The 26055-nt window shown below is 39.7% G+C and overlaps 1 protein-coding gene across 1 annotated transcript in view; it reads left to right on the forward strand.

The window, feature by feature from the left end:
- The window catches only part of PAAF1 (proteasomal ATPase associated factor 1), a 47070-nt gene extending 21443 nt beyond the window's left edge, over positions 1-25627 (forward strand). Inside the window, exons 5-12 of the mRNA XM_081239106.1 lie at positions 1029-1127; positions 1753-1903; positions 9436-9630; positions 14886-14977; positions 16318-16433; positions 17982-18064; positions 23692-23774; positions 25177-25627. Of these exons, the coding sequence (XP_081095232.1) occupies positions 1029-1127; positions 1753-1903; positions 9436-9630; positions 14886-14977; positions 16318-16433; positions 17982-18064; positions 23692-23774; positions 25177-25254 (897 nt within the window). The 3' untranslated portion in view covers positions 25255-25627. The remainder of the gene's footprint in view (positions 1-1028; positions 1128-1752; positions 1904-9435; positions 9631-14885; positions 14978-16317; positions 16434-17981; positions 18065-23691; positions 23775-25176) is intronic.
- The last annotated feature ends 428 nt before the right edge of the window (positions 25628-26055 follow it).

A 26055-nucleotide genomic window follows, 5' to 3' on the forward strand; every position in this document is an offset into this window, starting at 1 on the left:
GAATGGGATTATTATGAGGATCAAATGATTCAGTGTATTTGAAAATGTTTTATAAATGATAAAACATGATATAAATGTTAATTGTTGTCGTAATCCTTAAAATTAAAAGAACTACAATTAAGTTAATGGTCCTTTTATTGAGGAACCAAAATAAAGAAGAAAAAGTCTTAGAAAGGGTTAGAGTTGACCCATATATCCCTTTAGTTTTTGCCAGACCTATTCATTATGGCTTAATTGACATAGAAATGTAAAGTGGAAGGTTGAATAATTAAAGGCAAAGTTCCTATTTTTTTTGTTTTTTGTTTTTGAAAGTTCCTACTTTTTAAAAGTAATTTAGGTCATATTGGAATCATAGTTGCTGTGAATATGACTGTGATTATGTATCTCAGTCATACATTTCTGGAATATTTGCAACTGGGTGTTTTTAATAAAAAGGGGATATTATGTATGCAGGTATTGATATATGAAAGAGACTTGGCTTTCTGATCATGGCTTATTCATGAAGTGATTCCTAATGTTGAAATTGTATAAGTGAATTTGAGAATTTTTCTATTACTTATTCTGAAATACACACACAGACAGTTAAGATTTTACGGAGGGAATGTAAAGTAGTAAATTGGAAGCATCTTTGCTTTTCCTTGAATCCTGGTGCATCTTGGAAATCTGTCTTTTTGTGTAAGTGGGTTCCTAAGAATTAGGAGAGGTATCTTAATTTTAAAATAAAATAGCAAAAGATAGAAACTATGGAAATGATATGGGAATAAGTAACTTTATAGCTGAAGCAGGAGATTATAGATGACTACAAGAATAGTTTTTTGTTTCGAGAAATAAAGGGTTTTGGCTCCAGCCTTGTTGGGAGATTGGTGTTGATAACTCAGCCTTCATATGAAACACATGTCCTTTGTGTTGGGAAGCATAGGCTTGAAGAAGTCTTAGAGGAGTGTGAAATGAGAGAGGTTTATAACATATTTCAAGGGAAAAAGAGCATTTCGTTATTTGTAACAGTGGTTGTTTTGTCGTTTAAACAGATAACATGCCTGGACATTTCCAGTGGAGGAGGCCTTGGTGTGTCTTCTAGTACCGATGGGAGCATGAAGATCTGGCAGGCTTCCAATGGAGAGCTCAGAGTAAAGGCTTTGGGTACACTTTTAGGGTGGTCTGAGAAACCTTAGACTGGGCCGTGGAAAGAAGAGTGGCCCATTCTGAAAATGTAGGAACACTGCACTTCAATTGATCTTTGTTCTTCCATTTGTTAATCTGAGAACCATGCTCAAGTTTGGTGATTTGCCAGAACAGATTGGGGCTGGAACAGTGGAAGAGCCAGGCTAGTGAATGTCTGTGGGTGGATGGTATGAACTGCCTTCAGTGACCCATTTCTAAGACAGAGTAGCTAGGCTGTTACACTGACTATGTGGCTGAGCCCCCCAACCTGTACAGAGGATTTTAAGAAAAGACAAGTAAAAGAGCCCTCAAGCCTCCTCAGCTCCTTATATGTAGAACTAGACTTAGGGATGGCTATGAGAGCTATGGAATTCAAATTCACAACATTTGCAGCCAAAGCCCAGGAAAGGGAGCCAACAGCTCTAAGAACATTACCTGGTATACAGATGAACTAAAGAGATTCTTTGGACCTCTTTTGTTTTAAAATGCAGCATGTAGATATATCATTTACGGGACTAAGGATATGGGAGGTAAGAGAACATCAAGGGATGGACAAGAGAACTAGCATGGAATTTTCTTTTGTTTTTCCAGAGAGTATTGGAAGGACATGTGTTTGATGTGAATTGTTGCAGGTTTTTCCCATCAGGCCTTGTGGTTCTGAGTGGGGGAATGGATGCCCAGCTGAAGATCTGGTCAGCTGAAGATGCTAGCTGTGTGGTGACCTTCAAAGGTCACAAAGGAGGTATGAAGAGTGATTTCTCCTAAAGGTTTCTCTAATGATCCCCAGAAATGAATCACCAAAAAAGATAGAAACAGAATCCAGTTATCCACAAAAACACAAGTAATTCATCCAACTGGCCATTTAAATGAACTGGTATTTCCCCAAGGATTAGAAATTCCTTTCCTTCTCAGTCTTATTATTGCTATCTAGAATTAACTAACTTACATAGGTCGTTGTTTTCCACAATTGATAAGGGGAAAAAAGCCTCCTCCATCGGAGATCATCTGCTTGTGTGCTGGGGAAAAAAGAGAGAGAGGTGTGCCCACTATTTCACATTAGTCCTTTGGCTGAGGTGATAGTAAAAGCTGTGTTGCAAACAGCTGCATCACCAGACCTCAGATAGACCTTGGTATTGAGGGTCGACTCCTGTGGATTTAAATCACAGTTCCGTTTTTTAAAATGGATTAACCATACAACCTGTTGATACCAGATTGTAGAGACAGAGTGAGAACATCTTCCCTCTGTAACTGATTGGTTGGTTTGTTGGGAAAAAAAGTTAATTTAGAGATGTTTTATCCTTAATTTGGAATGTTCAAAAAATGATAAATATGTCATTCTTATTTTTACAAGTTTGGATATTTTTGAAAATGTAATAACATCCCCAAATAATTTCTTACCTTGATCCCTCCTTTGGGACCATAATACACATCATCTCACCACTCATTTGGGAATTTATTATGTATTTGGCCTATACTTATGGTATTTAACCCAGTGTTTTTGCCTTATGTACCTGACTATATTATAAATAGCTTGTGTGTAGAGGTTGATTTTTTTTAAGTTTTAGTATTTCTTTATAATGGTTTGTCAGATTACATACAGATCATCTAGCAAACACATGTTAACCTTAGCAAATAAATGGGGTTTTGGGCTTCCCTGGTGGTGCAGTGGTTGAGAGTCCGCCTGCCGATGCAGGGGACACGGGTTCGTGCCCCGGTCCGGGAAGATCCCACATGCTGCGGAGCAGCTGGGCCCGTGAGCCATGACCGCTGAGCCTGTGCTCCGCAACGGGAGAGGCCACAACAATGAGAGGCCTGCGTAACAAAAAAATAATAATAATAATAATAAAATGGGTTTTCTTCTGAAACTTAAGTACATGGGTGCATTGAAAGGGAATAGAAGGGATATATAGAGCCTTCTTCACGTTCAGTCCAAAGAACTGACAGGTCCGAGGAGTCAAAGCAGCCTGCACTGTTGGGGAATCCAGGAGCCAAAACTGTCTAGAAGAAGAACACTGAGGGATTCACCTTAGATCTGGCCACCTTGAAGATTCAAGGCATGGGGGACCTTTCCAGTGGAACAAGGCATAGCTCTGCATGTTGAACTTAACAAGATGCATATTTAACATCTGTGCACACTTAACTTCAGAATACCTTTGGATTACTGTAGTTACTGACTGTGCCCTCCACATGAATCCTGAGTCTCCCAAATGTTCCTCAGTTCTCCTTAAGAATCCATGTGTGTCACTTAGCTTAGGGTGAACTGTAGAGTGTTTGTTGATCTGATTTAAGCTTTTATTCATATAGTTGTTCCATTCTTTTGGCCTTGTGAGAAAGTCCTGGGGTGGGGGTAGGCGCTTCTCCAGAGTATAACAACCCTTACTTTTGTTTCCTTGAGAGGGTTGTTTTTTATTATTTATTTATTTATTTATTTATTATTTTTTTTTTTTTTTTTTTTTGCGGTACGGGGGCCTCTCCCCGTTGTGGCCTCTCCCGCTGCGGAGCACAGGCTCCGGACGCGCAGGCTCAGCGGCCATGGCTCACGGGCCCAGCCGCTGCGCGGCATGTGGGATCTTCCCGGACCAGGGCACGAACCCGCGTCCCCTGCATCGGCAGATGGACTCGCAACCACCGCGCCACCAGGGAAGCCCTTGGTTTTTTTTTGTTTTTTTTTTAAATTAGATTGAACAGAAATGATAAGCTTTAGGGGAAATTGCATGAATTCAGATCCAGGTTAATGTCTGTCAGGTCTTGAATGCTTCTCTCCAGTTAGTTCTATAAAGGAGCCCCGGGTTTGGGGTTGCCCATTCTTCAAAAGTATGGAGCCAAAATCAAGATTAATCTCCAATAACAGTGGCATATATGGGTCACTGTCTTTACCTAGTTGACTTCCAATTTGCTTTGTGTGGCTCCTTTTTTACAGTCTCTTTAGTTCTGAGATTTTGAAGCATTTTAATAAAAGTCATGAACCACATGAAAAACAGAAGAATTATTATTTGCATTTGTGATCTTTAGTGTTTTCACAAGTGGTGACTAAATAAGAGAAGCAGAAGATAGTGTTGAAGTGAACATGGTCTTTTATTGCCTAGGTAAGTCTTGGCAAGCAAGACATAAAAGGAAGACTAGACTGAACATTACCTGATGCTTATTGCAAAGAATCGTTTGGACACTAATAGAGCAGCTCTGTATAAAGATCTGTTATAAAGGATAACCTTTCGTTAGCTTAATTAAGTCCCTGGCTTGCTTACTGCTTCTGGTATATGGAAACATGATAGTAAGGGAGCCAGTACAGTAGAGTGGCAAAGCATAGTATTTGGAGACATACAAATCTTCGTTTAAATCTTAATTCTTCCATTTAAAGTCTGGGAAGCCTTGGAAAGTTGCTTAACTTTTCTGAGCCTTATTTCCTCATATGTAAAATGGGGATAATAGTATTAAATGAAATAGTGCATATGAGAGATTTAGTATAATCCCTGGTATGTAATAAGTGCACATTGAATGCTATTATTGTTCATAAAAAATATGACACTATACTTTAAACCCTGCCAGGAAAGTTGAACCTGGTGATGTTTTAAAATACTTGTCAAATGTGAAAAGCAGAAATTGTTATTTCTAATACAATAGACATTTTTTATCTTAGTTGATATGTAATTGGTCTTTTCTAATACTTTTAGATATATGTTTTATATTTATTTAAAGGGTTAGTGTGTTCTTAAGCAGAGGTAAGATTTTTGTAAATCTGTCTAATGAAAAGATAAACTGAAAGCAGTGTTCTATTTGTAATATATGAGTTTACTAAGTAGCTCTAAAATGTACTTTGATCAGTTTGAAAATTTTTAATTGACCAGGCCATTTAATTAAGGTTGGTGAATTTGGAGATATATATTCATAATCTTAATTCTTTGTAATAAGCACCAGGTCTTTCATAATCTGTGAAAACACTGAGACCAAATGAAACACCATTTCAGTTGATTGGTTGAGGTTTTTTGCTCACCAAGGTAGGAAAGATGCTTACATTTGAGAAACCAGGTTGCATTCTTTTCAAACTCTTATATACTTTCTCTGAAATAGGATATGCTGCCTCCAAGTAATAGGTGCTTCAAGGCTCATTATTTTCTGAGATCTGAATAGAGTAAACTTGTTAAAAAACCTGCCTAGAAATATGAAATTTGCTCTGTTTCTTACTAATACTTATTTCAGTCATAGTTTCATCTAACATTATTCTTATTTCCCAGACTTTGGCTATGATGTTTATATGTGAATCAGCTGAATCTTTTCTTGAATGCACATTTTTTTTCATCTTCGTTTATATGTTGAGGACTTCTGTCTGTTTGATTTGATATCTAAAGCCTTTGTAACTCTGCTAGGTCTTAGCTATGGCTACTTCTCTTACAAAGGCATTCCTGCTACTTTCATAGCTTCTTCTTAAGGTAATTCCTCACAGATTCCTGCTCCTGTAAGGCTTCTCTTTCTTTTATTCTTGTCACCTAAGAGTAAAGAGACCCACACTAGATGCCACTGTGTTGTAAGTGACATTTTATTAGAGAGGGAGTGATAGTTTTCCACTCTACTTTCATAAAAAAGGAAAACTTCCTAGATGGCAGCTCTTTACTGAGTATTAGTTGAAATTTGTACACAGTTAATACCATTCACAGCTCCCTAGCCACAGCTGTAGCATCCTGCCTTGGATACATATTTTTCAGAACTTTTTTTTTTTTTTTAAGTTTGCATCACTTCCATGGAACTCAGCATTTTTAAATAGTGGTTGGAACTTCCCAATAAAGACATAATCAGATCTTTGATGGCTTAGTAAGAGTTGAAGCCCCTTCCTTATGTTCCTATTGGTGATTCCTTAAGATTCTTGAAAGATCTAAGCTCCTTTTCTAGGTAGAATGCTGAGTGTGTTATGGAGATAGAGTGGAAAGGTGGATTTTCTAAACTCAAGGTACTTTATGATTACAAATTATGTTGTAAATAAGAAACATAAAATAGCAACAAGATATGTTGCCTCCTTAGATCTGCTTCTGAGGGAAAGACTACTTTTAAAAACATATCTAGGCTAACACAACACTGTAAAGCAACCACATTCCAATAAAAATGAATTAAAAAAACCAACATATAACCAAAAATAAATAAATAAATAAAAGCTTATCTATATGGCCTTTATCCAGGAGATATATAAGTACAAGGATTACATTTTATTTTTCCAACAACTGTAACCAGCTATATAAATTGTATTTAGTTTTTATTTTAAATTGGATATATTTGGAAACTTACCCTGTGAATTAGGTCCCACCTGAGAAAATCATATTTTATCAAACAGGCCCTAAATTGGCTACTTTTTAAATTTGTGGCATTTTTATGAATTCATCTTTTTTCTGAAAAGGGCTTTCAAAGTGAAATTTCCACTGAGAGTTGAGGCATGTGGTTAACTGCATGTCTCATTCATCACTTGTACCTTATATTGAGGCTTTTGTAGAGTTTTTGTCAAGGTTTGTATATCTGAAGTCATCTCGTCTTGAGCAGAATGGGAGCAAGCCAGGGCACTAGTTTACTAAGTAACCTTTTATCAGGTACTCTTATTACTCAGCCTGCAAGTGTTTATTGGGCACCTATAATAAGATAATTAAATGGGTTTTAATAAAGCAAGTACTAGCCCTGCCTGTATCACCATAGGGCCAGACTCCCTTTTTACTCTACAGTCCTATGTTGTCGCATATATGCCTCTGAAACTTTATGTCCTTGACTGTCTCTGCCTTTTTACACTGTGTGCTCCTGAGGCCAGGGATCATAGCAAATAGTCAGATAAGGGGTGACAAAAGGCTTCAAAAGTTATAAAAATCTGTGGACATTTTGGATATTATAACACTCTGCATCTTACTTGATCTTTTTTAGCAGATGGTCCCCTGTCGAGGTATGGTACAGGGGCCCAGGAGATGTGTATACTCAGCTTCCTGCTGGGCTTCTCTAACACTGCTCTGGCAAAAGTGGAGCACTGGCTCACGCTACCTGTCTGCAAACAGGTGAGGTAGAAGCTCAGCTTCCCCTTGACCTTGCTGACGCCTTCCTGGTAAAAATGGGGCACCATCTTGCATCACCTCAACTTGCACCACTTCCTTTCCTCCAAGTGGGTTTGAAAGCTCTGTTTCCTGCTGACTGACGCCAGGGGATGGGTTGGGGAAAGTGGAGTGCTACTTCCCTTTCCCTCATGTTTTACCTCTTTCCCCCATTGGTGCTGGGTGAGAGTAGAGGCCCAGCTCCCCGCTGACAGTACCCTGCCAGGCCTGGTCAGCATCGCTGGGTGGGGGAAATTGGAGAGCTGTCTCCTGCTTCCGTGGGGGTTGAGGTAGAAATCACTCTCTGTTCAGCCCCACTGAATCTTTGGGAGAGGGGAGGTAGCAGTTTTTCTGTTGCTGTTTGAGTAAGACGGATATTGCCAAAAAGGTTTTCTGTACTGTTAGGCCACCCTTTTCTCAGTCTTCTGCCTAGAGGCAACAGACTTTTCTTGGAGTTGTTTGGTGGTTGTTTTTTGTTTTTAATTTGTGCCTGTTTTTTTTTTTTTTTTTTTTTTTAGTTCTATGTTAGAGGCTTCTGCAGTGTCCTGTCTAGGATATATGGGAGGCAGTAAGGAAATCCAGGGAACTCATTGCCCTGTTGTTCTTCAAGTCCTGAGGTCCCTAGGTGGACTGCTTTCTTCTTTACATCTTTCAGCCTTCTTGTGCTTGTTTGTTGTCTTACGTCCAGGGTTTTTTAGTTGTAAGGGGAGGACCTGGGAGGAATGGGACTACTCCATCTTGGCCAGATGAGAAGTCACTCCTTTTTTACGATTAGCTCCCAATGGAAGCAGCAGGATCTTTTAAGACAGTGATTTTCACACTGAACTGTCTAGGATGTCTACTTAATTTTTGTTGAAAAAACAGGTTTTATACGACCCAGCAATCCCACTACTGGGCATGTACCCTGAGAAAACGATAATTCACAAAGAGTCATGTTGGGCTTCCCTGGTGGCGCAGTGGTTAAGAATCTGCCTGACAATTCAGGGGACACGGGTTCAAGCCCTGGTCTGGGAAGATCCCACATGCTGCGGAGCAACTAAGCCCGTGCGCCACAACTACTGAGCCTATGCTCTAGAGCCTGTGAGCCACAGCTCCTGAGCCCACATGCCACAACTAGTGAAGCCCACCCTCCTAAAGCCTGTGCTCCTCAACAAGAGGAGCCACTGCAATGAGAAGCCCATGTACCACAACGAAGAGTAGCCCCCGCTTGCCGCAACTAGAGAAAAGCCCTCGCGCAGCAATGAAGACCCAATGCAGCCATAAATTAAAAAAAAAAAAGAGTCATGTACCACAATGTTCATTGCAGCACTATTTACAATAGCCTGGACATGGAAGCAACCTAAGTGTCCATCGACAAATGAATGGATAAAGAAGATGTGGCACATATATACAATGGAATATTACTCAGCTATAAGAAGAAGTGAAATTGAGTTATTTGTAATGAGGTGGATGGACCTAGAGTCTGTCATACAGGGTGAAATAAATCAGAAAGAGCAAAACAGACACCGTATGGTAACATATGGAATCTAAAAAAAAAAAAAAAAAACGGTTTTGAAGAACCTAGGGACAGGACAGGAATAAAGATGTAGAGGTGGAGAATGGACTTGAGGACATGTGGAGGGGGAAGGGTAAGCCGGGACGAAGTGAGAGTGGCCTGGACATATATACACTACCAAATATAAAATAGATAACTAGTAGAAAGCAGCCACATAGCACAGGGAGATCAGCTCAGTCCTCTGTGACCACCTAGAGGGGTGGGATAGGGAGGATGGGAGGGAGACACAAGTGGGAGGGGATATGGGGATATATGTATGTATATGTATAGCTGACTCACTTTGTTATACAGCAGAAACTAACACACCATTGTAAAGCAATTATACTCCAGTAAAGATTTTTTTAAAAAATAAATGAATTAAAAAAAAAACCAGGTTCTAAAGCCAAAATAATAACTTGAAAACCACTGCTCTAGAAAACCATATGCCACTAAAAATTAAATCCAAAGCTGCTTTTCCATGTCTGTCTCTTGCAGCTAGTCATTGGGAAACAGGGACCCTGTTCTGTTTATTTCTGTTTTTCTGGCACTTGGATGTGCCCAGCCTGTAGTACATATCCAGTACTTGTTTGTGAAGGAATAGAGTCATTTATGCATATCTGTCTTCTCTGCCCTTGTAGTTCCTTTACTACCTACTCCATCTTAGGGTCTTTTTTTTTCTCTTGCCAGGTATCCTGGATACAGCCATTGTTGATCGGGGGAAGAATGTAGTATCTGGTTCTCGAGACGGGACAGCACGACTTTGGGACTGTGGGCGCTCAGCCTGCTTGGGAGTCATTGCCGACTGTGGGTCTTCCATCAACGGAGTGGCTGTGGGTACTGCTGACAACTCTATAAACCTCGGCTCCCCTGAGCAGATGCCCAGTGAGTTGATAACAGTATATGAATTTATTTTGTTTCCTTATATTCCTTCAGTGTTTGCCTTAGTTTCTCCTTTTCTTCCTCGTTCTCTCCTGCTCTGTAGCTGGTATTTCCATTTTTACCATAAGATTAATATTTGTTGCATATCTACTATGTTTCTGTTGCTTTGGAATCTACAAAGGAAGTATATGTCATAGTTACTGCATTTGAGTAAGTACAGTTTAATTTAGCAGATGAGACTAATGCCTATAAAACAGAGAACAATAAAATTTTGGCTGAAGTAACTTAGTGATTCACTTAATGCAAATATAATGGTTTTTTGGAAGAAGAGAGTGTTTTAGGTCAGTATAGATGAGAGGTGTCACAAAAGAAGTTGAACCTTGAAGGATGGATTCAAGTTGAACAGACAAGAATGGGAAGGATGGGAGAATGGGAACTAGGGCAGGGGTAGAGGTAAGGGCAGTTCACATTAAAATAGTGTGGAGAAGGGCTTCCCTGGTGGTGCAGTGGTTGAAAGTCCACCTGCCGATGCAGAGGACACAGGTTCATGTCCTGGTTCGGGAGGATCCCACATGCCACGGAGCGGCTGGACCCGTGAGCCATGGCCGCTGAGCCTGCGCGTCCGAAGCCTGTGCTCCGCAGCGGGAGGGGCCACAACAGTGAGAGGCCCGCGTACCGCAAAAAAATAAATAAATAAATAAATAAATAATTTAAAAAATAAAATAGTGTGGAGGTAAAATTGACTATTGGGTAGAGATTTGCTTCGTTGGGCCAGAAGTTGGCGTAAGCATAGTAGGGGGAAATAGGTGAGTAGAGTGATAGCTCTGGTTGAGTCAGAATGATAAAGGTCCTAATAAGGCAGCTTGCATTCTTTTCTTATTTTCCTATGATTATAACATACTTGCTTCTCTGTTTCCATAGGACTATTTTTCTACCATCATCTCTGCTTCTCGCATTTTTTTTTTAAAAAGGCTTTTATTTTTTAGAGCAGTTGGTCCACATGAAATTGAGCAGATAGAGTTCTTGTATACCCTCTGCCCACACACCTGCACACCCTCCCCTGTTATCAGCATCCCCCACCAGAGTGGTACTTTTGTTACAATTGATAGACCTAAACTGACACATCATTATCACTCAAAGTTCAAGGTTTAAATTAGGATTCACTCTTGATGTTGTATATTCTGTGGGTTTGGACAAATGTATAATGACATGTATTTATCATTCTAGTATCATGCAGGAGTTTCACTGCCTGAAAAATCCCTTTTGCTGCACCAATTCGTCCTTTCATCCCCTATAACCTTTGGCAACCACTGATATTTTTACTGTCTTCATGGTTTGGCCTTTTCCAGAATGTTGCAGTTGAAATCATAAACTATGTAGCCTTTTCAGATTGGTTTCTTTCACTTAGTAATATGCATTTAGGGTTCCTCCATGTCTTTTCATGCATTGTTACCTCATTTCTTTTTTTCCATTTATTTATTTATTTATTTTTAAATGTTTTTCAGGGGGGCTTTCTCTAGTTGTGGCGAGTGGGGGCTACTCTTTGTTGTGGTGCATGGACTTCTCATTGCGGTGCATGGACTTCTCATGGTGGCTTCTCTTGTTGCAGAGCATGGGCTCTAGGCACACAGGCTTCAGTAGTTGTGGCGTGCAAGCTCAGTAGTTGTGGTGCACGGGCTTAGTTGCTTCGCGGCATGTGGGATCTTCCTGGACCAGGGCTCGAACCCACGTCCCTTGCGTTGGCAAGTGTATTCTTATCCACTGCGCCACCAGGGAAGTCCTTGATACCTCATTTTTTTAAGCATTGAACAATATTCCATTGTCTGAATGTACCTCAGTTTATCTATTCATTCATCTACTGGAGGACATCTTGGTTGTTTCCAAGTTTGGACAATTATGAATAAAGTTGCTATAAATATCCCTGTGTAGGTTTTTGTGTGGATATGTTTTCAGCTCATTTGGGTGAATTTTGCCCCTCACTGTGGACACACTGCAGGTACTCTCCTCACTCTCTTAAACTTCCCATATAGATACACTGTGGTCCAAGAACTAAAATGGTTGTGACTACCACATGTTGCCTGGCCCCTCTTTGGGAATTAATCGATTAATAGGAAGAGTATTTCCCAAAGTGTGACACATGTGCAGTGAGTGGTAAACAAGATCATTTCAGGCAGTACACATTTTTAATAGTTACATATTAATGCACACATCTCACTTCAAACCTAAGATTTCACAGATACTACTTAAAATAAGGTTGAGTTTTTTAAAATTAGTTGGTTTAAAGTAATTTAAATGAAAATATTCTTGTTTCCTCTATTTCCTCACTTCCCACTTACTCTTCAACCCGCCCTAGGATGGTTTGTGCCCCAGCTTCTTAACCAGCAGCAGCTCTTGTCGAGGTCACCAGTGACTCCATGTTACATAATCCAGTGTTACTTCTCTGTGCTTATCTTTCCAAATTCTCAACAGGATACAACATAGTAAACTCTTCTCTTCAGGACACTTTTCTTTTTTTTTTTAATTAGTTTCTGCTTTATAACAAAGTGAATCAATTATACATGTACATCTGTTCCCATATCCCTTCCCTCTTCGTCTCCCTCCCTCCCACCCTCCCTACAGGACACTTTTCTTTCTTGGCTTCTGTAATACCACACTACACTGCTTTTATTTCTGTCTCATTGGCTGCTGCTTCTTAGTCTCCTTTTTTTAAAAAAAACATTTATTTATTTATTTGGCTGCGTTGGGTCTTAGTTGTGGCACGTGGGATCTTTTTTAGTTGCAGCATGTGGGATGTAGTTCCCTGACCAGGGTTTGAACCCGGGCCCCCTGCATTGGGAGCATGGAGCGTTAGCCACTGGACCACCAGGGAAGTCCCAATCTCCTTTTACATGTTTCCTTTATTCTACCTTTAAATATTGGAGGGCCCTCAGCTCTATAATTTCTCTCTTAGGTGATCTCATCATTTCCATGACTCTAAATATTGTATTTAAGCTGGTGATTTCCAAAAGTATATCTAAAGCATAGATCTTTCACTTGCATTTCAGACTCTATTTAGATGTCTAATAGACATCTTGAACTTATAACATGGAGTGTTTGATTTCCTCCCACCCCAAATCTGTTTTTCCCCATCTCAGTAAATGGCACCACCATCTTCTTGCTCAAGCCCAAAGCCTGAGATTCATTCAAGATCCACCCCCACCTTTCCTCATGTCCTGCATCAGCAAAGTCTGTCATCTCTACCTTCAGAATGTTGCTCATATTTTCACCTCACATTCTCCCTCCAGCTCTCCCTTCCTCCTGCCAGCATCCTCATCCATTCTACCATCATCTGTTGCCTGCACTATTCTATAATCTATTCGCCTCAGAGGAACGATCGTGGTCATTTAAAAATCATAAATCAAGGGACTTCCCTGGTGGTCCAGTGGGTAAGACTCCATGCTTCCAATGAAGGGGGCCCAGGTTTGATCGCTGGTTGGGGAACTAGATTCCACACGCATGCCACAACTAAGAGTGCGCATGCCGCAACTAAGAGTCCAGATGCTGCCACGATGATCCAGTGCAGCCAAAATAAAAAAATTTTTAAAAAGTAAATAAATAAAAAACATAAATCAAGTCATATCACTCTCCTTTGTCTCTACTGTCCTCTAGCAGCCTCCTTTTTGTATTTTTTTGTTTGGTTGGTTTTTTTGGCCATGTGGGATCTTAATTCCCCAACCAGAGATCGAACCTGCATCCCCTGCCCTGGAAGCATGGAGTCTTAACCACTGGACTGCCAGGGAAGTTCATAGTGGCCTCCTTTTATACATATGTTTGGCCCTCCATATCCATGGGTTACTCATTCAGAACACAATCCACAGTTGGTTGAATCTATGGATGTGGAACCTTTGGATATGGAGGTCCAACTCTGGGGACTTGAGCATTTGCGAATCTTGGTGTCTGCGGTGGGTCCTGGAAGCAACCTTCTGTAAATACCAAGGGACAACTATGTATTAAAATCCTAACCCCTTACCATGGCTGATTACAAATGCTTACACTTTCTAATCCCTGCAGTCCTCTCCAGCCTCAAGTCACACCACCCTCTGCTAGGTCCACTGTGTCCCAGCCATAGGTCTCTGTTCTTGGAGCACAACAGACTGCCAGCCTCCCGGCTTTTGCCTTGTTCTTCCCTTAGCCTGGAATGTACCTCCCAAAACGTTTCATATGGCTGTCTTCTGTTTACCATTCATGTCTCAGTTGAAAAATAACCTCCATTAAACCTTTTTAAAATTGAAATTTAGGGCTTCCCTGGTGGCGCAGCGGTTAAGAATCCGCCTGCCAATGCTGGGACACAGGTTTGAGCCCTGGTCCAGGAAGATCCCACATGCTGTGGAGCAACTAAGCCCGTGCACCAAAAATACTCTAGAGCCTGTGCTCTAGAGCCTGTGAGCCACAACTACTGAGCCCGTGTGCCACAACTACTGAAGCCTGCCCGCCTAGAGCCCGTGCTTTGCAATAAGAGAAGCCACGACAATGAGAAGCCCATGCGCCGCAACAAAGAGTAGCCCCCGCTCACCACAGCTAGAGAAAGCCCGCGTGTAGCAACAAAGACCCACCGCAGCCAAAAATAAATTAATTAATTTTAAAAATAATAAAATAAAATTGAAGTTTAAAGTTACCTTCCCCCACTCATTTTTCCACCATCTACTCCCTTTTGGTCGTATTTTCCTGTTTTATTTCCTTTGTGGAACTCATCACTGTCTGAAGATATCCTACTTGTTTATTTGCTTATTTTACTATTTCCTATTTCTACTAGAATCTAGAATCTAGAATCTACTACTCCTTGAGAGTAAGTACCTTGTCCTTCAGTAAATATTTGTTTAGTGAATGATGGATAGATCTCATTTCCTCCAGACCGTAAGAGCCTTGAGGGCAGAGACTGTCTACTTTGTTCAGCCTTGTACTCCTGCTCCAAGTATGGTATCTTTCCATATTACAGATGACTTAATAATAATATTTTAAAGTTGGGTTTATTGAGATATATTTTACATGTAGTAAAAGTCATCCTTTTTAATTGCACAGTTCTGTGAGTTTTTACAAATATGTACAGTCATATAAACAATACCACAGTCAAGATATAGAACATAATAAATGTTTTTTTAAGATTAATAAGTGAATCACTAACAGAATAATTCAGTAAACAGCCATCAATAGTTGTGCTTTCTGGGTGCTGCCAGCTGATCAGCCTAGCCCATTATTGACATAGCTCATCTGTCATGCAGGCGAACGGGAGGTTGGAACAGAGTCGAAAATGCTGCTGTTGGCCCGAGAAGATAAGAAGCTTCAGTGCTTGGGACTGCAGAGCAGGCAGCCGGCAAGTGGTTCCTCTAAGACCTTTGAACTCTGGGGCAACCTGGGTCACTCTGATTCTTGGAAAGCTGTTTTGAAGACATTTCTAATTTCTCTGTATGTTCACCTTTTGAAGAAGCTGCATGAGTGAGAGGCAGTACAGTATAGTGATTAAGAGCATGGGATCTGGAATAAGGGCAACATTTAAATCCTGGTTCTTGCTAATGGCTGTGGCATTGGACAGGTTACTTAACCTCTCTGAGCCTCAGTTTCCTCATCACTAAACTTGTCATAGTAGGATTTACCACATAGGGTTATGTGATGAGATTAAATGTCCTACTGCTTTGTGCCCTTTATCAAGTCACTTTCCCTCTGGGCCTTAGTGTGCTGTATGTAAAATGATAAGATTCTATAGATTTCCTTCTTCCTCTAAGGTAATGTGAAGATTTTCTGAGTAAAAGACTCATGCATTCAGGGCTCTAGATTAATGACCAGAATATCTTTTGTAGAAGAATTGAATTTTCTTCCTTCATTCGCTGAGGTTTTGCCAAGCAGACTATGCTCTTACTTAAACTCTGAGTTTCTTGAGATTTTCTAAATTCCTTTCCAGCTCCTGTCATCATCATCCAGACAACTTGAATGATTTGGTTTGACCACAGGCTTTGTATTTTCATTTCATCTCATGACTTCAGTGTGCTGGTGATGTTTCCTTTTTCAGAGTTTGTTCTGGGAACATCACTATTTTTGATCATATTGCCTTTATACTCTGAATTTCCATGCTGGCTTTTACTTCCAAAGGGAAATCAGGGGTTTTTGTTTGTTTTGTTTTGTTTCTTTATTTAGAACTTTCAAACTTTACTGTTTGAACTAACACTAAGGAATAAATAAAAGTCTAATAGTTTGGGTTTTTTTTTTCAGGCACATGGGTGACTTGTGATTCTTTAAATTGCCACTTTGTTTCTTTCCCTTCAAAGGGTTGTCACAAGTGCCTTGAAGCAAACTTAAATGTATGAATTGCAAGTGTTGATCAAATGGAGGGTTGTGCTGAAAAGAGGGTAAAGGAGACTTTTTGGTTTCAAGGATCCCATGAGTCAATGTGTTAAGGGGAAATCGTATGAAACCTGCTGCCTCCGACTACAGTATTATATAACCTGCTTAAGTCCTCAGTCAGCCTCAGGTTCCTGAAATCCTGGGAGTGCTTCCCCCTCAGTTGTTGATGAATGCTTAGTTTAGATCGGAAGTGCTTAAATGTGGAAGAAAGAAATTCTGTACTAAAAATAGTAAAATTCTCCTTTTCTTGGTGCCTGTGTATTCCTGGAAACAAATTAATCTTTAAACAGCATCTTTGTCTCCTACTTGTTCCAGGTGTTCCTCTTTATTGGCTCAGATGCCTTCAACTGCTGTACTTTTCTTTCTGGCTTCTTGTTGTTGGCTGGGACACAGGATGGAAACATTTATCAGCTGGATGTGAGGAGTCCAAGGTGAGTCACCATTTGTTTGCATGATGCAGGTCTTCTGCAGAGTGGAAATTTTTATTGGCTTTCACAGTGATTTAGTCTGGCATACAGATGGCTATTGAATCAAGGGTATGTTTTTCCATTTATAAAGGTTTTCCAGTGTGAATTGTCTGATTGTTCTTATTATTCCTGGAATCGCATTAAAAGGTAATTTGATTCATACTGTCATGATTGTCATGATTGCTTTGGAAATTAAGCTTAAATAATGAACTAACATTTCACTTACAATAATTGTGTAAAACTTTTCATTTTAAGGAGGTTAGTAATTTTCTTCATGGTATTAGATCTGGGTTGGCCTAAGATTGATCATTTTTAGTTCAGGTAAGCCAGCTCTGATTCTTTATTTGGCTGTGATCATAACCTATCTAAAATAGACTTTATCCTGGTCTTAAAGATATCCAAAGGGAATCCACAACCTATTTGTCCCAGGATTTAACAGTTTCTACAATTCTGTCCCTTCCTCCTTCTGTTTCCTTCCTTTGTTCAACTGTTATTTATTGAATGGCTTCTGTAGGCATTGGGCTTTGTGCAGGGCAGTGAAAAACAGGAATAAAAAATAAAAACTCTGCCTTTGAGGCATTTGGAGTCTAATAGTAAAGATGAACAAGTAAAAGACTGTTATGACGCAGTGTGATCAGTGGTCTGACAGAGCTACACACAAGAATTTCAGGAAACATCAAGAAGGAAAGGGAAGAAGGTGAGACTGCTTCTCCAAGGAAATGAGGCTTTAATTGGATCTGGTCTAGTAGAAAGTTCCCAAGTAAAGAAGCGAAGGACCTGCCTTAGGTAGAATAGCATATAGAGAAGCATGAAGGCACGTGAAAGTATGGCACTTTAAGGGACCTCTGTGTAGTTTAATATGACAAGTATGTACCCTGCCGATGGAGCAGTGATGAGAAGTGATGCCAGACAGGAAAACAGGAATTTGCTTAGAAAGGGCTTACATACCCTCCCAAGGAGTTTGGACTTTATTCCAAGAGCAGTGAAAAAATTTCAGCTGAAGAATGACTAGCTTATACCTTTTATTCCATAATTTAAGTTACTTTATTTTTGTACTTGTTTTTGCCTCCATGGAGATAGGGAACCTGATTATTGTTATAAAGTCACATATATGTAATTGATTCTCACCTTCCTCTTTCATTTTACAGAGTCCTGACAATTTTAATATTTCACAGTTGTCTTAATTCTGTCTATAAGTAAAACGATTAACATATTGTTAACATTGTTATCTTAAACCCTTGTCAGGCGTCCCCTAAAAACTGGAAATATCAGTGGTGACTTAGTTCGTTCAGCTCAATAACATGTTTAGATTCACTCCAAGGTGGTTTTGAACAGACTACCTTGATCTACCATTCAAGGATTTTGCCAGGAAGGAAACCATATGAATGTTTAATTTCTGTCCACATTTGTCCTTTGTGCTGTTATGCAGTTAGTGCTGTATGTTGAATATAGTCAAGCATTGCTTTTGAAGGAAAAAAATTGTAAAATTGCCCCATTTATTCTGAATCCTAGGGCTCCAGTACAAGTCATCCACAGATCAGGAGCACCAGTTATGTCCCTGCTGAGTTTCAGAGACGGATTCATTGCTAGTCAAGGTGGGTCCAGGGGCCAGTTGAGGGAGGTGATTTTATACAGTTCAACTAAACATAGGTTTAAGTTCCTGGCCTGTGGCAGGGCTAGGCTCATAGTCCCACACGATTCTTTGGCACACTGTACTTTTTACATAGTATTTAAGACCCTACTTGTAATTGTCTCTGCCCCCTCCAACTTGAGCTCCTTGAGAGTAATGACTGCGCCTTATTCATCGTGTAATCCCCAGCATTTAGTTCAGTGCCCACTATGTAGTTGGTGCTCAATAAACATTGTCAGAGTAAACGCACTGACCCTTATTGCAAATCATTGAGAATTCAATAACGAATCAGTTACAGTCTCTGCTCTAAAGGAGCTCACAGTTAGTAAGGCAGACAGACATGTGGACATGTGATTGAATACCATTTGATAAGTACTGCAGCAGAAGACTATATGGGAACATGGGGAACAGCTAACTCAAGTGGTAGGAGTGCTGCTGGGATGTCTTCATGGACTGGGTGATGTGTAATCCAGTGAATATTTTACCAACTGGATATGTAAATATGCACATTGAAGGCCAAAGCTATAGTGTGTGCAAAGTCATAAATAAGTGAAGGGGGGCAGAAAGAAGGGATCTATCATTTATTTATTAGGTGCCTAGCATGCAGTAGGTACTGTGTTTGATGTTTTACATGCATAGTCTGGGTAAAGTGAGTACCTTGGTGTAGCCAGTACAAAATATTTAGAATGGAGTTTGGGAGTGGGGTTGGGTAAAATACATGGAAGAAGGTGTCCATTAAGGGACACTGAATCCTCATAGGAATGATGTAGGTGAGGAGGACTGGTCTATAGGCCTGAAGGGACCACCTTATGTGAGTATTTTGGTATATCAGTTAGGATGTTTTTGGCTGTTAGTAACAGAACACCCAACTGAAAATGGCTTCAGTAATTAGGAAAATGTACTACTTCACTTAACAAGACATTCAGGTTTATGGTGGCTCCACATTAGATTAATTTAGTGATTTGAAAACAAAGTCAACAGAGAGACTAAGAAAAGTTAACTCAGTATGGTGTCCTGGATTGTATCCAGGACGTTAAAGACTGGTGAAATCCAAAAAAATATAAACTAAAACTGGCTGAGGGGCATATGAGAACTTATTGAACTATCTTTGTAACTTTTCTGTAAATCTAAAATGATTCTAAAAATATTTTCTAAATATTTTAAATTTAAAAAATGAATAAAAGCTTTAGCAAGGAAAAAAGAAATAAAATCAAGAACCCAGCTTTGCTTCATCTTTTGGCACTCTCCTCCCTAGCATGCTGACTTTTTCCTCAGGTTACAGCGCAGGATAGCTGCTGCAAGTCTCATCTTCACATAACATAGAAATTGTTACCCTTTTTAAGAATGAGGAACATTTCCTCAGGAGCAGCCCAGCAGACTTACTCTCCTATGTCATTGGCCAGAATTATATAATATATGACGTGCCCAGAAGACCTAAATAGACATTTCTCCAAAGAAGATACACAGATGGCCAACAGGCACATGAAAAGATGCTCAGCATCACTAATTATTAGAGAGATGCAGATCAAACCCACAGTGAGGTATCACCTCACACCAGTCAGAATGGCCATCATCAAAAAGTCTACAAATAATAAATGCTGGAAAGGATGTGAAGAAAAGGGAACCCTCCTACACTGTTGGTGGGAATGTAAATTGGTACAGCCACTATGGGAAACAGTATGAAGTTTCCTTAAAAAACTGAAAATAGAGTTGCTGTATTATCCAGCAATCCCACTTCTGGGCATATATCTAGAAAAGACAAAAACTCTAGTTCAAAAAGATACATGCACTCCAGTGTTCATAGCAGCACTATTTACAATAGCCAAGACGTAGAAACAACCCAAGTGCCCATCAACAGACGATTGGCTTAAGAAGATGTGGTGTGTATATATGTACAATGGAATATTGCTCAGTTGTTAAGAAGAATGAAATATTGCCATTTGCAGCAACATGGATAGACCTAGAGAATATTATACTAGGTGAAGTAAGTCAGAGAAAGACAAATATATGACATCACTCATATATGAAATCTAAAAAATAATACAAATGAATCTATATACAAAACAGAAACAGACTCACAGACATTGAAAACAACAATAGGCAATCAACAGCATCCAGATTTCCATGGTCATCTCTCTGATATAGGTACCCTTTGTCCCTGTCAAAACTGGTGCCTTATTTCCCTAGCCCTTTGATTTCCAGACCATAGCAAAGAGTAATCAGGAAGAGATATGGGAACATATGTATATGTATAACTGATTCACTTTGTTATAAAGCAGAAACTAGCACACCATTGTAAAGCAATTATACTCCAATAAAGATGTTAAAAAAAAAAAAAAGAGTAATCAGGAATCTGTAGACCTAAGTTTTCTAGCTGTCTGCACTCCCTCTCTCTCAATCTCTTTCTCCCACATGTCTGGGCATCAGTTAGTGATGCAGTGGTACTCTATATAAAACCTTAAAAACAGTACAGCTGGCATAAGCTTGTGACAGCTTCCCTTGATGCTTCTGCCAGCACTCATGATCCTATTTTATTTTATTCCTTTTGCTGCCATACCACACTCTTTCCTTGAAATCTCTGCAGTGTGCCCTCCATCCCCATCCTTCTGTTCAAACTGCCCTCTTGAAGGCCACCACTCATGAGCCTCTTGCTAGATCCAGTGGCCTTTTATGTGTACAGTCCTCTCTTGTCCACTAGTCCCTAAGCTTCCTTGAGGACAGGTGGCACGTCTTCTTCGTGTCTGTAACCCTAGCTCTTGCACAGGACTGAAGAATCTCAGCAGATGTTTGTTGAATGAGTGAGTACATATGTTTCATCTTTCATGATTCTTAGTGGTAATGGATTTTGTTATGTTATTTCTTTCTTAGAACTATGAGGTCTTTTGACTTCGGTGATACTAAATAATCTCCTGATCATTCCCTTTCTCCAGTTACTGCTCCTTTCCCTGATTGCCCTGGTATTGTGCCTAGCATGATTCATGGTTTACTGTAGGTTCTCTAATTTTTTGTTGACGTTGAATCCTTTTGCTCTTCCTAGTATTGTTGCCATCCCTAAACCAGAGATACTTCCTGAGTTCAGCCTTTGTCCTTCTACCTTTTCTTCTCCATGCTTCCTCAAGGACCGACTGTTCTCATGGTGTTAGCTGTTAATGATTGGAATCCATAGCTCTAGCCCTGATCTCCTACTTAGCCTTTATTTTATTGGGCAGTTGCATGATATAGAAAAAGCATGGATTTTGGATGCAAACTGACAACCTAATCAATGAATTTATATCCTCACTCCATCACTTACTATTAGATTCAGCTCTATGAAATTCCTAATATATGGCCATTTTTGATTTATAAAAATGGCAGTTGTATATGGTTTAATCTAATAGTCCTATGACCTTTGTAAGCCACTTCACTTTTCTAAGTCTCAGTTTACTTAGAGATAAAATAGGTACTCGACATAAAGTAGACATTCTATAAGTGACAGTTTCTTCTTACTCCTGTAACTACCCCTTACCCTATAAGCCCTCCTAAAAAGTGTTTCTTCTCATCATGATCCAGTGAAAAAGCACACACTCACAAAAAGTAGAATTATGCTATAGGGAAAGATATGTGGAAGTATCAAAGGAATAATAAGTGTTACAAGAGGTTGATGGGAGGAAGGGTTTACTATATGGGGTGGTTAGAAATGGCTTCCTAGAGGGAATGGGAATAGAGCTGGGGCTTATCAAGTAGATTTGTGTATAGAAACTTGAGTGCAGAATAAGAGCTATGGTAATCAGATTTTCTTATCTCCCCTGTCAGTATTTCTATATGTATCTCTAAAATATATACGAATTCTTTTTTGGAAAAAATTATTTTTAATAATAATAATGCAAGAAATGATAAATTCCTCCTGTATGCTGCTGGTTGCAGTATAGATTAACAGATAAATTTAAATTGATTAACATGTAATTTGGAAAGCAGTTTTTCAGATTTCCAAAAAGTTTCAAATGGTTAATTAATATCTTTTGATTCTTTTCCAGGGTTCTATACAAAGTCATAATCTTAATATAGAAAAAAACCTTATGTATAAAGATATTCTTTTATGCAGTATGCTCTCAACCATGTAAAATAAAACTTTACACAGAAAAGGTTGGAAAAATACATTAAAATGTGAACAATAATTATATTTAGTGGTAGATATGGGTGATATTTTGCTTCTGTTTCTTTACTTTTATTTTTTATTATTTTATTTATTTATTTATTTATTTTGCGGTACACGGGCCTCTCACCGTTGTGGCCTCTCCCGTTGCGGAGCACAGGCTCCGGACGCGCAGCCTCAGCGGCCATGGCTCACGGGCCCAGCCGCTCCGCGGCATGTGGGATCTTCCCGGACCGGGGCACAAACTTGTGTCCCCTGCATCGGCAGGCGGACTCTCAACCACTGTGCCACCAGGGTAGCCCTAATTTTTTTTCTTTTTGGCTGCACCGTTCAGCATATGGGATCTTAGTTCCCCAAACAGGGATTGAACCTGTGCCCCCTGCATTGAGAGTGCGGAGTCTTAACCACTGGACCACCAGGGATGTCCCTGTTTCTTTATTTTTAAAGTTTTCTTCAGTGAGCACGTGCTACTTTTATATTAAATAGAACAGGAACAAAAAAGTCACCCATTCAGCAGTTTATAGATCATTCCAAGTTTCATTTGACCATGCTCTTCTGAGAAAATTAAGTTTAAAAATTAGATATACTTTTATTTTCTTGGTATAACTTTTCTCCTTTGCCTGATTTATGTGGTAAAGTTTATAGATTGAAGAATAATTTTGGAGCATAGTTTTATATATATATATATATATATATATATATATATATATTCATTCATTCATTCATTCATTCATTCATTCATTTATTTATGGCTGTGTTGGGTCTTTGTTGCTACGCGCGAGCTTTCTCTAGTTGTGGTGAGCGGGGCCTACTCTTTGTTGCGGGGCACAGGCTTCTCATTGCAGTGGCTTCTCTTGTTGCGGAACACGGGGTCTAGGTGCACAGGCTTCAGTAGTTATGGCACACGGGCTCAGTAACTGTGGCTTGTGGGCTCTAGAGCGCAGGCTCAGTAGTTGTGGCGTGTCGGCTTAGTTGCTCCACAGCGTGTGGGATCTTTGCGGACCAGGGCTCAAACCCGTGTCCCTTGCATTGGCAGGTGGTTTCTTAACCACTGAGCCGCCAGGGAAGTCCCAGGAGCATAGTTTTCTTAAAGAAAACATTTATACGGGCAAATTCCCTGTTAAAAATCATTGTCTAGGATAAGTCTGCAAATATATGTATAAGCCTACAGTTGCTTGCTCTGTGCCCTTAGCAATTATTGCTAATCAAAGACAACTCTTCTTCCCACTGAGCTTGCACTTGGCCTTCAGATCCTCTCAAGCCCAGCATTTTAGGCAGTCACTGTAGGTCCTCATATTTGGCCCACATAATGAGTCCTGTCTACCATCCTGTGTCTTAGGACAATCTTCTTTAGGCTAGTGATGTACAGAAATAAACTAAAATGTTGAGGGGTTTGGTTTTTTTTAACTTTGCATGCAGCTTTCTCTTCAGTTATCTTAAGTTTTCTTTCTGCCTTTTAGGTGATGGAAGCTGTTTCATTGTCCAGCAAGACTTAGACTATGTCATTGAGCTCACTGGGGCTGACTGTGACCCTGTGTACAAGGTACAGACCTGAGAGGAGACCAGGCCGGGGTGATTCTCGCCTGCGACCTAGGGCTTTTGAGGGGACTGAATCCAGATACTTTGTGGTTATTAGGGGTAATACAATACTAAGAGGTGGGATAGGAAGAAATAATTTTGAGTCAGAAGTGACTTCATCACTTACTGGCTCTGGAAACTTAAAAAATCACTTTACCCCCTCAGTCTGTCAATTTATCTGTAAAATGAGGATAACAGTGAGATAATGCATATGAAATTTCTTTGTATATTTTAAATATTCTGTAGATATTAGCTATTATTACTATTGTTGTTGTTATTATTATTATTTAAGTTCAAGACTGATTTGGTTAGAGTGAAAAGAGAAAAATGAAAGGGGAAAGAATATTTGTTGACCAGACATTGTTCTAGATGTTTTTACGTATATTATCTTATTTAATAGTTGTTATCATCCCTTGAGGTATAATATTATTATTCCTATTTTTTCTTATAATTTAGAAAAATTTTATAATTAATGCATACTTATAAAAATTCAAACAATACAGACTGGTACAGACTTAAAAGTCTGCTTTAAGACTTTTTTGGTTCCACTCTTTCCGGAAGTAACTAGCATTAATAGTTCGACATGTATCTTTTAAGACTGTTTTTGGAGAATTTGCACTTACATCTTTGTGTATTTATGTAAATAATATAGTTTTGTCTTTATTTTGTACATAATTGGGGTCATTCTATATGTATTGCTCTATGACTTGGGTTATTTTACATGACATTTTGGAGCTGTTTCCAGACAAATGAATATATAATAGATACATTTCATTTTTTTAAATTCCTGCATATTGTTCTGTATTGTGAATTAACGTATCATTTTCGTTTTACAAATGAAGAAATGGGCCCAGAGGGGTTGAGAAAGTTGCTCTAGGTCATGCAGCTACATATTAGCAAACCTGTGATTAAGCTAACTCCAGAAATCGTGCCATTTCCATTAAATTAGTGGTGCTTAGCCTTCTTTGAGTCTCAGACTACTTTGAGAATTTGATGAAATCCTCCTCAGAAAAAAAAAGGCACATTTTGAGAACTCCTTTGCATATAATTTTATGAGGTTCAAGGATACCCAGGCCTTTCTATGGACCATCTGCTCCCCCAGTACACACTGTCTGCGCTAAACCATGCACAATGCTAGTGGGTTTGTTCTCCACTTGGCCACTTAGTTTCTCTGTTTTGTAGTCATGAGCCCCCTTGATTCTGGCCAGCTATTTTTTTAAATATATATCATGGATGTAAGTCTTGTCTTTGGAGTCAATAAAGCTTCTCAGACTCCTTTGTACCAGTAGGGGTCAATGACAAGGCTCTATCTTTTTGAAATGGAAGAATCCCGGGCTTCCTTTGAGCTGTGAACTCCTGTGTTTCAGATAGCCACATGGGAGAAGCAGATCTACACATGCTGTCGAGATGGTCTTGTGCGACGCTATCAGCTCTCTGACCTCTGACCCCTTGGGAAGAGGAGTCCCAGTTAATGAAAAAGATTGACTCTGATCAGCAGTGAGCAGAAACATCATCAAAGACCATGGAAGGACCATGGGTGCCCTTTATTGTATTGGGTACCCTTTGGAAGCAACAAAAAGTCAGCTGCGTTGTCCTCTGTGGAGCTATCATTCCATGACAGGACCCACTTTGAAGTGAGTAAGAAGCTCACATGTGCTCGCTGCATTTGTCCCAACTTCTCCCTTAAACTCACCCCAGCAACATAGGACAAGGATGTGGATGCTTATAGTTTGTCACACCGATTGTGTTAAATGTTTACAAGGACCGGAGGACTGAAGCCTGTTCTCTGGAGGAAATAAAGAAAATATGTTTGGAGGAGTCTGAATTTGAGAATCTTTGTTAAATACTCCTGCTCTAGCAAAAAGTCAGTCACGGTGATGGGATTCCCTTCTCAGGCACGTCCTGTTAGCCTGACTGTAGGGTAGGACTACTTGTCAGTAGCAGTAAATATCCCATACTCAACCTGGGAAAGATTCTTAGACAGGTAGGGTAACCAAACTTCCCAGTTTTCCTCGGACTGAGGGGTTTTCTGCTACATGCCTTCTGTCCCAGGCAAACTGATATGATTGGTCACCCTTAATACAGGCGATGAAGTTGAATCATATAATTGTAAAGGCAGCGGCTATCAAAGTGTGGTCCCTTTGGACCACATAACAGCTGTGTCCAATCACCTGGGAACTTGTTAGAAATAGAAATTCTTGGAAACCACCGCCCCCCACCCACCCTTTCAGACTTAAATCAGAAGT

Source organism: Mesoplodon bidens (genome assembly GCF_964165515.1).
Source record: "Mesoplodon bidens genome assembly, chromosome: 7".
NCBI classification, from domain to species: domain Eukaryota; kingdom Metazoa; phylum Chordata; class Mammalia; order Artiodactyla; family Ziphiidae; genus Mesoplodon; species Mesoplodon bidens.